The sequence below is a fragment of the Nicotiana sylvestris genome, chromosome 11 (assembly GCF_000393655.2).
Source record: "Nicotiana sylvestris chromosome 11, ASM39365v2, whole genome shotgun sequence".
Classification (NCBI taxonomy): domain Eukaryota; kingdom Viridiplantae; phylum Streptophyta; class Magnoliopsida; order Solanales; family Solanaceae; genus Nicotiana; species Nicotiana sylvestris.
In genome coordinates, this window is record NC_091067.1 from 46193634 (window position 1) to 46208592 (window position 14959).

Consider the following 14959-nt stretch of genomic DNA (forward strand, 5'->3'; position numbering starts at 1 on the left):
CTGCACTGTATGCAGATCCCGGTGCTGCAGCTTTTGGACCGCTATGAGGTGGCTGCCTTCAGTCCATCAGGCGACCCGAGTTAGTCCTGCAGGCGTCCATAGGCCCTGGCGTCTCCTTCTATCTTTCCATTCTGTTTCTTTTATGTATTTGAGAGACAACGTTGTATTTATCTTTCATACCTTTATTTGTAGTATTCGTAGACAGTCTGTGATATTGTGACACCAGTTCTGGGTAGCTTATGTATGGATTGGCATTGGTATCATTATTAAATTGTTACGTCTCAGTCTTCCGCTTTATATTTCCGCTGTTTATATGATGTTTGTTCACCATTGTTAAAGGATTATAAAAAATGAAAAAAAGTTAAGTAATTGGAACAATTGGCTTGCCTAGCTTTTACTAGTAGGCACCATCACGACTCCCGATGGTGGAAAATCCGGGTCGTGACACAAATATTATTGCTTAATTAATTATGGATTAATTTAACTTATATACATGTCATTATAAGAAGTTTTTATTACTATCAAGTTATATTTACCTGTTATATCAACTAATTTGTCCTATTTTCAAGATATTTCAACTTCCATGTTTTAAGAAAGTTTACCTGTGGATAGCGGCGGATCTATCCTTAAGGTAGGGGTCACCGCCCCCGGTAATTTCGTGTATATATATATATATATTTCAATTTCCGCTGTTTAAGATGTGTATATAACTTAAATTCTTTCTTAATTATGCATGAGTTTGACTTATATATACCGAGTGCAAAATATCACTTTTACCTATTTTAGCAAGAAAACTATCTAATTTTTAAGTATACAAATTAATCCCTCTTTTCATGAAGGGTTATAATGTTTTGGATGATCAGATATATAAATTCTGGCAGAATAGTTGGAGACTCCCCTAAACTTTGACATGTTTTGTTAGGTTGTAACGACCCAACTGGTCATCTTGAGTATTTGCATTCCGTTCAGCTGTTTGAAACCTTGAGTAGTTTCATATGATGTATTATGACTTATGTGAATTGTCGGTTTTAGTTTTTCAGGTGTTTCGGGATTGATTTGGAAGAATAATTTTCAACTAGGAAGCTTTAAGTTGGAAGAATTGACCCAGTTTGAATTTTTAGTATTTGACCTCGGATAAGAGTTTTGATGGTTCAGTTAGGTCCGGATAGTGAATTGGACTTGGGCGTATGCCCGGATTTGCATTTGGATATTTTCAGAAGGTTTCGGCACCATTTAGCGAAAGTTGAAAATTTGAAGGTTTGGAATGTTCATAAGTTTAATCGGGAGTTGACTTTGATGATATCGGGTTCAGATTGTGGTTCCAGGAATTGAAATAAATTCGTTATGCCATTTGGGACTTGTGTGGAAATTTGGTTTCATTCCAGATTTATTTGATATGTTTCGGCACGAGTTTTGGAAGTTAAAAGTTCATTAAGTTTGATTTGAGGTACGATTTGTTGTTTCGATGTTGTTATGTGTAATTTGAGGCCTCTAGTAGGTCTGTGTTATATTTTGGGACTCGTTAGTATGTTCGGACGGGGTCCTGAGGGGCTCGGGTGAGTTGCAGATGTGTTTCGGATCATTTTTCATTCATATATGGTTGCTGGTAGATGTCGGTACCGATGTTGTACACCTGCGGTTGATTTTTTTAAGGCCCCATAAAATTTTACCTAAAACCCAGGATTTCGGGGTGCCGAGATAGACTTATGTGTTAAATATTTTAGAGATGTACGGACTTTTTAGGTTGAACAGTGCGCTGAGGAGTTAAGGGAAATTATTGGCAGAAAAAGACATTTCTGTAGCCTACTATACAACCGCAGAATCATTTTGCGGGCCATATAATGGCCGCAAAGTGAAGTAGAAACTTGAGCAAAATTGTAGGACCAATTTGCGGTCCATTATGTGACCGCATAACGATTTCACGAGCTGCATACCGATGGCAGATTCAGCATGGAAATTTTTCGAAGGGAGGTTCTGCGACCCATTATGTGGCCGCAGAACCGATCTTCAGACCGCATAATGGCCGCAGAGTGTGGCAGACCTGCCCAGTTCCGGAGTACCATTTCACATCCTATTTCACGGACGGTAAAAGCAGTATGCGATCGTAACGGGACTCCTATTTTTCTAAATTTTGAACCCGACCACATTCTAATAAAACACCCTTGGGGATTATTTTATAAGGATAAAACATATATTTCTAGAGAGAGGGAGTGACATAGCGTGAGAAAGGGAGTTCCTAAGCTTCATCCACCAATTCTTACTCAAATCTTGGAAGATTAACAAGGAAAGTACACTAGGTCTTCATCCTAGAGGTAAGATTCTACACCCTAACTCTTAATTTCGAAATCTAACTAAAAATGGGTAATTAGTAAGACAATTCTTGGGCATGGGAGTTGTTTATTTTGCATGCATGTGTCATTAAAGGGTGTAGGAAGGTTGTGAGCTAAAAATGGTAAAGAATGAGTTGTGGGATGATGGAATCCTCCATAAAAAGGGCCTTGAAACCTTAATGCACACCTAGTATTTGATAAAATGCTCAAATGAGCTAGAACCGTGATCATCTTCCTAATTTTAGTTCAATTTGTAACATTTCTAAAATGGATTGAAGTTGTTAAGAATTCTGGAACATTTTAGAGTTTAAGGAAGCTCAATTAAGGTGTGTTGGCTAAACTCCTTTCTTAGAATTGAATCCCACGGTGTTCATGGAAGTTATGTAAGACCCGAATTGGTTATTATGAAATTGAATATTCAGAGTAAACTTGTGTTGAAAAATATATGTTCAGTATGTGTGCCAAATGCTTTAGTCATGTTATGTTATCATTCGAGAATATGTTCAAAGTATGGATTGTGTGTTGTAAATGTTAGGACTTCAAGTCAAGTTTGAATAAAGATTATCATGCCAGATGATGTGAAAAATCTCTATATGTCTAAGACTCTTAATTGCTCACGTGTGTACCAAAAGTCGTGAATTGAAAAGTCTTGTTGTTGATAATAATGATGATGTGTGAAAGTTAAAAGGGGAGCATGAAATATGAAATACAACCAAATGCCAAGAATGATGTTATAATTGTGGCCACTAGTGCCAATGAATTGAAAAAATGTGAAAGAATTATGAAGTGATATGATTGATAGAAGAGGATGATGTCTTGGGTGAGACGGCCTAGCCGATCGGGTCATGATCAGACGCCATGCCACACACATGGTGGTGATTGTGCTAGAAACTATAATTGAAATTGTGATTGTGGTTGATGTCTCAAATGAGACGACCTAGTCGATTGGATCGTGATCGAGCTCCGTGTAAAAGTACGGTAGTATTATGAATGATGGTATATCGGTACTAAAGATCTCCCAACCTAAAAATATAGAAATTTACATGAAAATGTATTTGGTTCTTAACTTGATGTGTTGGTAATTTGAGGTTTCCATTGATTTTATGATTGTTCCTCCTTGTAGTATTATTCATTCTATTGAGAGGGTGATTAGTTATATACATACTAGTGCTATTAGGCGGTACTAACGTCCCTTTTGCCAGGAGCGCTGCTTTTTTAATGGATGCAGGTGGTTCCATAATAGTAGGCATTTCTCGGTGATAGCAGCACACCCTCCTCCCAGCAGATTTGGTGAGTCCCACTTCATTCCGGGGTCATGTATCTTTTGTTCATTACATTATCATGTTTTGAGGTATAGCCAGAGCCTTGTTGCCGGCACTATTATTGTACTCTTTTGTATCTATTAGAGGCTCCGTAGATATAGTGTGGGTTGTATGTCGATGTTGAGGAAAGTCAAACAATTCATGCTATGTGTGGATTACTCGTTCCACTTCAAATCACGAAAATGCGTGTATTTTGAGACTTGTTAAACAGAGTAACTAATGGTAAAGAATTGGTATTGTCTATATGACCTCTCTATTATTTAATAAACGAAGAATGTACTCTCTTTGAATCATGGGTGAGTTGGGTAGAAAGTATCTAACAGGCTTGCTTGACCGGGTTTACTCGATTGAGTGCTGGTAACGCTCCCCGTGTTTCGTTATGTTACCACATTGTCACATTCTTAGTTGTTAATTAAGTACACGTGCGACACTTGACAACTCGCTCATGATATTGTACAACTTTCTCACGTTCTTGATATGCCAAGTCAGCCTTACTACACTCAAGATCGCTAAGAGAATGGAAGAAAGAACACCAGAGAATTGTTAAAGTAAGCTTTATATTAGAGAGAACTTGAATTGTTTGCTTGGTGAATTACAAATGATTGGCCCCCTTTATATACTAGTCTCCTAAGGGCTAGTGTGTAAATAATAATTATTACACAAGTTCTTGATATTTACAAGATAAGGGCTTTCTCTAGAATTCTCTACAAGCTTAGAAGATTCCAAGGACTTTCCTAGCAAATCCATAAGGATCTAGGTTCTTCCTAAGGAAATGTCCATACTTCTCTAGAATCTTCTCACAAATTCTAGCCTTCTTCTTATGTAAGCTTCTACATGGCATTAATATATGCCAAATGGTGCCTATGTGGCATAATGACTTGGTGGATCATCACACTCTCCCCCACCCAATATTGCAATGACCGTGGCGCAATGCTGTTGTATAAACTCTCGGATCTTATCTTTGAATTGCCACAAGTCTTCATATCGTTCCCATGTGGCCTCCTCCGTTGATTGCCCTTTCCAATGGACGAGGAACATAGTGGTAGCTTTTTGCCTTTGTTTTTGCCTGGCCTGGTAATCTATGATAGCCTCAATCTCCCGATCATGCGAGGTAGTGATAGTCATTGGCGCTCGACTTGATTGGACCCTACTCAGAACATCCTTATCTTCATGGTATGGCTTAAGCATACTTGCATGGAAGACAGGGTAGATCTTAGGATATGATGGCATGTCAAGCTTGTATGAGATCCTGCCTACCTTGGCGACGATCTTAAACGGCCTCGCATACTTACGAATCAGATTCTGATGTATGCCCCATAGTGCCTTGAATTGTCTTGGGTTAAACTTCACCATGACCATGTCCTCAATTCTATAGTCCGTGGGATGGCGCTTACGGTCTACAAGCTTCTTCATCTTCTTAGCTGCCTTATCCAAGTAGGACTTAGCAGTGTCAAGCTGCTCCTCCCATCCTTTGGCCATATGATAATTCTCCAAACTCTTTCCCTCGAACGCAGCTGGTACTGATTGTGGAGTTTATGGCTGTTGGCCTGTGGCTAACTCAAATGGTGTCCGCCCCATGGACTCACTCCGCTGCAAGTTATAAGAGAATTGGGCGATGTCTAGGAGCCTTGCCCAATCTTTTTGATGCGTGCTTACATAATGCCTCAAGTGGCATTCTAGGAAGGCATTGACCCATTCCATTTGTCCATCCGTCTGTGGGTGGAAACTAGTAGAAAAGTGCAGTTACGTGCCAAGTATATCAAACAACTCTCTCCAAAAGTTCCCAGTGAAGCGGGGGTCTCGATCACTGATGATATGCCTTGGTAAGCCCCAATACTTTACCACGTTCTTAAAGAATAGCTTGACATCTTCCTTAGCTGTGCAACCCGGTGAGGCGGGCATGAAGGTGGCATATTTGGAAAATCTATCCAAGACCACCATAATAGTACCATAACCGTCAAACTTCGGTAGGCAAGTGTTAAAGTCCATAGTCACTTTCTCCCATGGACGCTCTGCACTTGGTAGTGGATCCAAAAGTTCTCCAGGTTGTTGTTGTTCAACCTTGTCCTATTAACAGACAATTAAAGTCTGCACATAGCACTCTATGTCATCTCGCATGCGTGGCCAATAGTAGACTGACTCAACCAAGGCCCTAGTGCGACGTTGACCTGGATGACCAGCCCACATTGTGTTATGACTCTCACTTATGATCCGTTCTCCAAACTTAGGCACATAGACCTGCTGACCTGTGGTAAGTATTAAGCCGTCTTCTATCCAAAACCGTCTCGTCTTGCCTTTGTTGGATAACTCGATAAGCTATTTGGCTGTTGGATCATGCTGCATGCCTTCTTTTATAGCCTCCCGAATGTCCCATCTCGTTGAGGTGATTGCAGCAAGCTCGACTTTCCGGCTCAAGGCATCGGCTACAACATTACCTTTGCCTGGCTTATACTCCAGCGCATAATCAAACTCAGCCAAGAAATCCTGCCACCTAGCCTGCTTTGGTGTGAGCTTCTTCTGTATCTAAAAGTATCTAGTAGCCACATTATCAGTCTTGACCACGAACCTCGACCCGAGCAGATAATGTCTCCATGTACGAAGACAATGCACAATGGCAATCATTTCCTTCTCTTGCACCGTGTAACGTCGCTCCGTCTCATTTAACTTGCGGTTGTCAAATGTCATGGGCTGCTTATCCTGCATCAGGACACCCCAATGGAGAAGTCTGAGGCATCTGTGTGCACCTCAAATGTCTTGGCAAAGTCAGGTAATGCCAAGACTAGCTCCTCTGTTACAGCTGCCTTAAGGCATTCAAACACCTTTTGAAAATGCTTCGTCCAAACCCATGGCTTGTTCTTCTTTAGCAACTCAGTTAATGGTATGGCCTTTGCTGAGTATCCACTGATGAACCGACGATAGTAGTTAACAAGGCCATGGAAGGATCTCAACTCTGTTACCTTTATAGGTGCCTCCCACTCCTAGATAGCACGTACCTTAGCCTCATCCATGCATAGCTCGCCATTGCTAATGACATGGCCCAAGAAGTTCACCTTTGATTGTGCAAACTTGCACTTCTCCCTCTTGATGTATAGCTCGTTATCCTGCAAGACTTGGAAAACCTTCCTTAAGTGCTCCATGTGTTCCTCCAAGGTGTTGCTGTAGATGACTATGTCATCTCGGTAGACTACCACGAACTGATCAAGGTAGGGATGAAAAATCTTGTTCATAAGGGTGCAAAATGTGGTCGGTGCATTGGTTAAGATGAAGGGAATCACCAACCACTCAAAGGCTCCATATCTCGTCACATATGTAGTCTTTGGCTCATCCCCTTCCGCAATGCGAACCTAGTAGTAGCCCTTCCGAAGATCCACCTTGGTAAAGTACTTAGCTTGCCCAAGTCTATCGAACAAGTCAGCAATGAGCGAGATAGGGTACTTATTCTTCACTGTAACCTAATTAAGTGCTCAGTAGTCTATGAACAAGCGCAACGATCCATCTTTCTTCTTTTGGAACAATACTGGTACACCGAAAGGTGCCTTTAATGGGCGAATGTGACCAGCATCCAGCAACTCTTTCAATTGTTTCTTGAGCTCCTCTAGCTCGGGCGATGCCATATGATATGGGGCAAATGCGGGTGGCTTAGCCATTGGCTCCAACTCAATCTTGTGATCCACATCTCACCTAGGCAGCAAGTACTCAGGCAACTCCTCGGGTATGACATCTTTGTTTTCTTCAAGCAACTTCTCTATGCAAGGTGGCACTATCTCTAGAAAATTCTTGTCTTCCTCTAAACTTGCAATGGTTGTCACGAACGTCGGCTCCCCCTTGTTGATCCCCTTGACAACCTGCATGGGAGTTGTGCTTGGATCTGTTAGTGTGGCATAGTCATTGTAGGTATCATGCAAGCTCTTTCTCTCTCCATAACCAAGAGACATTGGAGGTAGGGGTCGATCAAAGTATGACAATGTCTAAAGAACTCTTGCCCCAGTATGATGTCAAAGATATCCATAGCGGTTACGGTAAAGTTTGTCATACCTTTCCATGTTCCCAATTTGATACCAACTCCGTTAGCTACCCCACGAGCATTTTGTACCTCGGCATTCATGGTCTTGATGCAAGAGTTGGTTGGAGAAAGCTTCAATTCTAGTCTCTTTACGGTAGCCTCAGTCACGAAATTATGAGTTACTCCAGTATCCACCATTGCACAAGCAGGCTTGTTGTTGATGGTGAGATAAACATATTGATTGCCATTCTCGATAGGTTGGATAGCTTGCTTTGTGATAGCACCATATAATCTGATCATACCCAACTGTGCGGTTCCCGAACTCTCTCCTTGCGGATGCTCCTTTCGTTCACAGACTATGGCGCTGAGGATCTTTAGGTCGGGACAATTCCTGAAGCCATGCGGCCCTCTGCATATGTAGCATCCCTTCTTCTCAGCCTGTGCCTTTTTCTCGGCGTAGCCCTGTCGACCACTCGACCTTTTAGGTTCTTCAGTCTTGGAGTATTATCGTTGTATCTCCTTGCCTTTGCTACGGTCTCCCCCACCTTTGACATTGTTAACCTTGGACTCCTTGCCATTGCCTTTGTCGTGCTTGTCATGCCTGAAATCCATCAATGATTCGGCCTCCACTATGGCTTGGTCTATATCAGTGACTTGTCGGCATTGTAACTCTAGCTTAGCCCAATTTTACAACCCGTCCATGAAGTGGAACAACAAGTCATCATTGGTCAGGTTGGGGATTTGAAGCATAAGGGTAGTGAAATCCTTGACATAGTTACATATGCTCCCTATTTGCTTCAATTCCTTAAACATGCGCCTTGCCTCGTACAAAACATTGTTTGGAAAGAACTGTCGCTTGAATTCCGCTTTGAATTGATCCCATGTGCTAATAGTACATAGACCTTTATCCACGTCGACCATCTTCCTTCTCCACCATAGCATGGCAGTCTCTGAGAGGTACAATATCGCAGTGTTGATCTTGGCCTCATCATCCCTCACTTTGCCGTGCCTGAAGTAGTTCTCCAATTACCAAAGGAAGTTTTCCACTTCTTCTGCATCACGAACACCTTTGAACACAAGGGATTTGGGAGCCTCGATCTTGGTGTCCCTCATCACCACAACATTGTCGGTTGCCTCGGTCACGCCAGCATTGACATGCTCCTCGAGTGACTCTATCTTTGCCTTCATAGCATCGATAGTACTCAAAGCCTCCATGAGTCTGCACTCTAAGGTAGTGATGGTTTGCCTTAGTTCCATCTCAGTCTGTGTACGTCCCTCCAAGTTATTTCGGATACTCTCAATCTCTTCAAGAGTGTGCCCTTCAAGAACGCTAAGGGTGCTTTCCACCTTCCCCAAGCATTGGCCAAAGATCTACACTGTGTCCATCCCTACATTCATCTTTATCACCCACTCTTTACCGAGTGAGACGTCCTCTGGAAGGACCTCCACTTCATTCTCGCTCGCCTCAGTGGCAGATGGCTCTTGATATGTAAGCCCTTCGTTTGACACAACCTCAGGTGGCACCTCCTGGCTCTTGTTGGTGGCGTTCCTCTTTTTGCTATGGCCGCTCTTGCCAGCAGCATCATAGATGATGTTGGCTTGGATGTTGAGAGCGTTAATTTCTCCGTTGTTTACCATTCCCTTAGTTGAAACCTTCGCTCTGATACCACGTTGTCACGTCCTTAGTTGTTAACTAAGTACACGTGCGACACTTGACAACTCGCTCACGATCTTGCACAACTTGCTCATGTTCTTGCTATGCCAAGTCAGCCTTACTACACTCAAGATCTCTAAGAGAATGGAAGAAAGAACACAAGAGAATTGTTAAAGGAAGCTTTGTATTAGAGAGAATTTGAATTGTTTGCTTGGTGAATTACAAACGAATGGCCCATTTATATACTAGTCTCCTAGGGGCTAGTGTGTAAATAATAATTATTATACAAGTCCTTGATATTTACAAGATTAGGCTTTATCTATAATTCTCTACAAGCCTAAAAGATTCCAAGGACTTTCCTAGCAAATCCATAAGGATCTAGGTTCTTCCTAAAGAAATGTCCATACTTCTCTAGAATCTTCTCACAAATGCTAGCCTTCTTCTTATGTAAGCTTCTACATGGCATTAATATATTCCAAATGGCGCCTATGTGGCATGATGACATGGCGGGTCATCACACCCTAACTTTTAATTTCGAAATCTAACTAAAAATAGGTAATTAGTAAGACAATTCTTGGGCATGGGAGTTATTTATTTTGCATGCATGTGTCATCAAAGGGTGTAGGAATATTGTGAGCTAAAAATAATAAAGAATGAGTTGTGGGATGATGGAATCCTCCATTAAAAGGGCCTTGAAACCTTAATGCACACAAACTCCTTTATTAGAATTGAATCTCATGGTGTTCATGGAAGTTATGTAAGACCCGAATTGGTCATTATGAACTTAACTATTCAAAGTAAACTTGTGTTGAAAGATACATGTTTAGTATGTGTGCCAAATGCTTTTGTCATGTTATGTTATCATTTGAGAATATGTTCAAAGTATGGCTTGTGTATTATAAATGTTATGACTTCAAGTTAAGTTTGAATGAAGATTATCATGCCAGATGATGTGAAAAATCTCTATATGTCTAAGACTCTTAATTGCTCACGTGTGTACCTAAAGTTGTGAATTGAAAAGTCTTGTTGTTGATAATGATGATGATGTATGAAAGTGAAAAGGGGAGCATGAAATATGAAATAAAGCCAAGTGCCAAGAATGATGTTATAATTGTGGCCACTAGTGCCAAGGAAATGAAAAGATGTGAAAGAAGTATGAAGTGATATGATTGATAGAAAAGGATGATGCCTCGGGTGAGACGGCCTAGCCGATCGGGTCGTGATCAGACTCCATGCCGCACACATGGTGGTGATTATGCTGGAAATTGTAATTGAAATTGTGATTGTGGTTGATGTCTCAAATGAGACGACCTAGCTGATTGGGTCGTGATTGAACTCCGTGTAAAAGTATGGTGGTATTGTGAATTATAGTATATCAGTACTAAAGATCTCCCAACTTAAAAATATAGAAATTTACTTGAAAACTTATTTGGTTCTTAACTTGATGTGTTGGGATTGTTTGAGGCTTCCATTGATTTTATGATTGTTCATCCTTGTAGTATTATTCATTCTATTTAGAGGGTGATTAGTTATACATACTAGTGCTATTCGGTGGTACTAACGTCCCTTTTGCCGGGAGCACTGCATCTTTAATGGATGCAGGTGGTTCCATAACAGGTGGCATTGCTCAGTGATAGCAGCACACCCTCCTCCCAGCAGATTTGGTGAGCCTCACTTCATTCCGGGGTCATGTATCTTTTGTTCATTACATTATCACGTTTTAAGGTACAGCCGGAGCCTTGTTGCCGGCACTATCATTGTACTTTTTTGTATCTATTAGAGGATCCGTAGATATAGTGTGGGTTGTATGTTGATGTTGAGGAAAATCAAATAATTCATACTATGTTTGGATTACTTGTTCCACTTCAAATCATGAAAATGCATGTATTTTGAGACTTGTTAAACAGAGTAACTAATGGTAAAGAATTGGTATTGTCTATATGACCTCCCTATTGTTTAATAAACGAAGAATGTACTCTCTTTGAATCATGGGTGTGTTGGGTAGAAAGTATCTAATAGGCTTGCTTGGCCGGATTTACTCGATTGATCGTCGGTAGCGCTCTCCGAGTTTGGGGCGTGACACTTTTGCGCAGGTGCGGTAGTCACAGAAGCGGAAATGTGTTTGCACTTGTGAAAAGGTACTGAGTTTGGAGTCATCGAAAATGTAGAGCTTGGGGCGCATCTGCGGCCTCGTAGAAGCGATGGCTTTTGGCGCAGAAGCGGGACTTGGTGCAGGATCAAAACAAGACTTGCACCTGCAATGTCGCAGAAGCGGAAAATGTTTTCGTAGGTGCGAGGGGTCGGTGCTTAGTGTATGTCTGCAAAAGCGGGTGTTTTGTCACAAAAGCGACGTCGCAGTAGCGGCCGATATTGCGCAGATGTGAAAATGCTGGGCAGACTATATATAATTCAATAGTTTATTCATTTTAACATATTTTGAGTTGGGGAGCTCGGATTTGGGAAATTTTGGAGGCGATTTTCACCACATGAATTGAGATAAGTGTTCTATACTCGGTTTTGATTATATTTCGTGAATCTATCTTTGATTTTGTCATGTGGATTTTGAATTTTAAAGAGAAATTGAGGGTTTTTGTCCAAAATTTTATAAAGTGAATTTTTGAGTTTTGAGTATAGAATCGGAGTTGGATTTGAGTTAAACTAGTATGGTTGGACTCGTAATTATATGGGTTACCAGATTTTATAAGTTTTATTAGGTTTTGAGGCGCGGACCCGGGTTTGACACCTTTATCGATTGAGTTTGTTTCCTTTGGCATTATTTGATGTTCTTGAGTTGTTTTTGGCTAGTTTTGAACCATTCAGGGGTCGATACGCGCGGGATGGTGCTTCAGTAGTATCGATCGGCTTGCTCGGTATTGGATTCGACTTGTTCGAGGTAAGTAACACTTCTAAACTTGGTGCTGAGGGTATGAATCCCTGAATATACATGTTAGTATTTGGTATTGAGGTGATGCACATGCTAGGTGACATGCGTGTGGGCGTGTACTGTGTGAATTATGACTCGGTTGATTTTGTGATATTGTGTAGTTATCTATCTTTTTTCTATCCATGAAATTCCTATGTGTTAGAGTAATTGAGCTGTGATCCATGTTAGAAATCATATTTAGGCCATATGCTTATCCTGTTTGGACCCACTGAGGACATTTCTACCATTGAGTTCTTTTCTTAAATTGTAATTATATACTTAGTCATATTCATTCATTTGCATATCATATCTCAGTCTCTGTTATTATTTGTTGTCATATAATGTTATCCTGTTTGGGCATATTGGCATGAGATTTGTGAGCCCGAGAGATGGGAGAGACTGATGACTGAGTTGGAGCCTGAGGGTCGGATTATGAGTGATATTAATGGGATCGGGATGCAAGCCACAACAAGTTTTATTGATTCATGATGGGATCGAATTGCATGTCGCCGCTTTATATATTATTATTATTATTATTATATAAATCGGGATGCACGCCGCAGCATGCCTTATAGGCTTTATTATTATTGATGGGATCGGGTTGCACGCGGAAGCATGCCAGATTGGCTTTATATTAGTGCTTGGGCAGGATTCGCCCTTCCGGAGTTTGACATACCAGTAGTGAGCGCAGGTACTGTACAGTACAATGATTGAGCGCGACGAGTGGGAGTGCAAGACAGTGAGATTGGGTACTTTGAGAGTATGAGTATATGAGTTAATCATTGTGTTGCATTGCATTTGACATGCATACTTGATATACAGGCATATAGATTCATTTTCTCATGCTACACAATTTTGTGACATTTATGATTTCAGATGCACATTGACATATAGGCATAGAGATGTACTTTTCTCATGCCATCTGAGATTGAAATATCTTATCTGTTATTGAAAGTTTTTGGGAAAAAAGACACAGTTTCTGATTTACTCATATTTTGGTGATTTCAGTGAAAGATTTGGATTTTACTGTTATACTTGAAAAGCGTGCTATTTTTCCATAACGGTGAACGAGCTGAGCATCATATCTTTGAGTTATTACTTGTATTGCTTTTATTATATTATTATGAGTTGTTCTTGGCTATTGGTGTTGGCCTCTGACCGTTGTCCAAGCTCGTCACTGCTTTCAACTTAAGGTTAGATTTGTTGCTTATTGAGTACAAGGGGTCAGTTGTACTCATACTACACTTCTGCACCTTGCGTGCATATTTTGGAGCCGATATTGCTGCTTATGGCGGGAGCTGGTTATGAAGATGTACCTGCATTCCAGTTGTAGCTGCCTCTTCTTCATGGTAGCTTTATATTTATAAAGAATCTATTTATGTACATTTCAAACAGATGTTGTAATTATTTCATACCAGTTTTGTAAACTCTAAATCTTAAAAGCTCATAATTTGTACTATCAGTCCTTGGGATTTTTTGTATAAAAATTCAGTTGTATTATCATTACTTCTCTTAGTAAATCGCATTCGGAATGGATGGTAGATAATTGGCTTACCTAGTGGTTGGGGGTTAGGTGCCATCACAACTAGTGAATTTTGGGTTGTGACATAGGTGTACAATCTAATTGTTTGAGGTCTTAAATACAAAGCCATGACCCTCCTAACTTGTTGCACCTTACTATTGTGCTCTCACACGCGGTCCGTATGGCATTTTTATCTGATGTGACTATACACATTGGCAATACAAATCTTTTTTATTCAGTTGAAAAAAATATTAAAACTTGAAAACTTGAAATCAAAAAATTATTTTCCCGAACTCCTACTCTCATTTAACTTTTCATTTCACTAAACAACTGCCCTGCCCCAAGTTCACTCGCTCTTTTTAATACTTAGAAAGATTTAGTGGTGTTTTCTTTGAGATTTCTAATAATTAATACTCCCTCTATTTCAATGAGACTTTTGACTAGCCACGGAGTTTAAAAAAAGAGAGAAGACTTTTGATCTTGGAGGATGTGTTGGTACGAAGAAAAATATTTTCTATGGAAAATATTTTGCTAGAAAATATTTTAATGAAAAATGAGTGGGTTTATCACTTATTTTCCCTTATTTGATTGGTGAGTGAAATGTTTTTCCGGAAAATATTTTCTAGTGTTTGGTTAGAGAGTAGAAAATATATTTTTATGCTACTCTCCTCACCCCCTTCCCCCAAGACCCTATGTTTCCTTGCTCCCTCCCCCCCTCCCCCCCGCTCACCTCTCCCAAATTACTAACATTTTCAGGACTCTATTTTCTTCAAGAATTTAATTATTCTTCTAAAATTCACACAAACCCAAAGGAACTAATGTGATGCTTTGCTTTTTTACGCAAAAATAATATTGAAATTTGTGCTCGATAATAAAAAAAAATTGGTTGAAAAAGAAAGTACTCTCTCTACATCATAAAAATAAACTACTCATTTTATTGAAATAAAAGAAATTACTTTTTCTACATCATGAAAAGAAAATACTCATCTGTTGAAATGAAAAAAAAATCTATCTATAATATGAAAAGAAAGTACTATTAATAATATTTTTATTTAGGGTAGGGTTGAGGTGGGGTGGAGTTGGGGTTGGGGTGTGGGGTAGGTTGGTGGGGGTTGGTGGTTATGAGAAATAGGTGGGGAAGGTTGAGAAGGAGTTTTGAAAATATTTTCCTTTTTCTTGAGAAAACATTTTCCTCCAATTAGAGG

The 14959-nt window shown here is 40.2% G+C and overlaps 1 protein-coding gene across 1 annotated transcript; it reads right to left on the reverse strand.

Annotated features, from left to right (window-relative positions):
* Positions 1–4513: 4513 nt before the first annotated feature.
* Positions 4514–5131, reverse strand: LOC138881004 (uncharacterized). Its single transcript, XM_070161191.1, has one exon. The coding sequence runs from the start codon at positions 5129–5131 to the stop codon at positions 4514–4516; it is 618 nt and encodes a 205-aa protein (XP_070017292.1).
* Positions 5132–14959: the final 9828 nt, after the last annotated feature.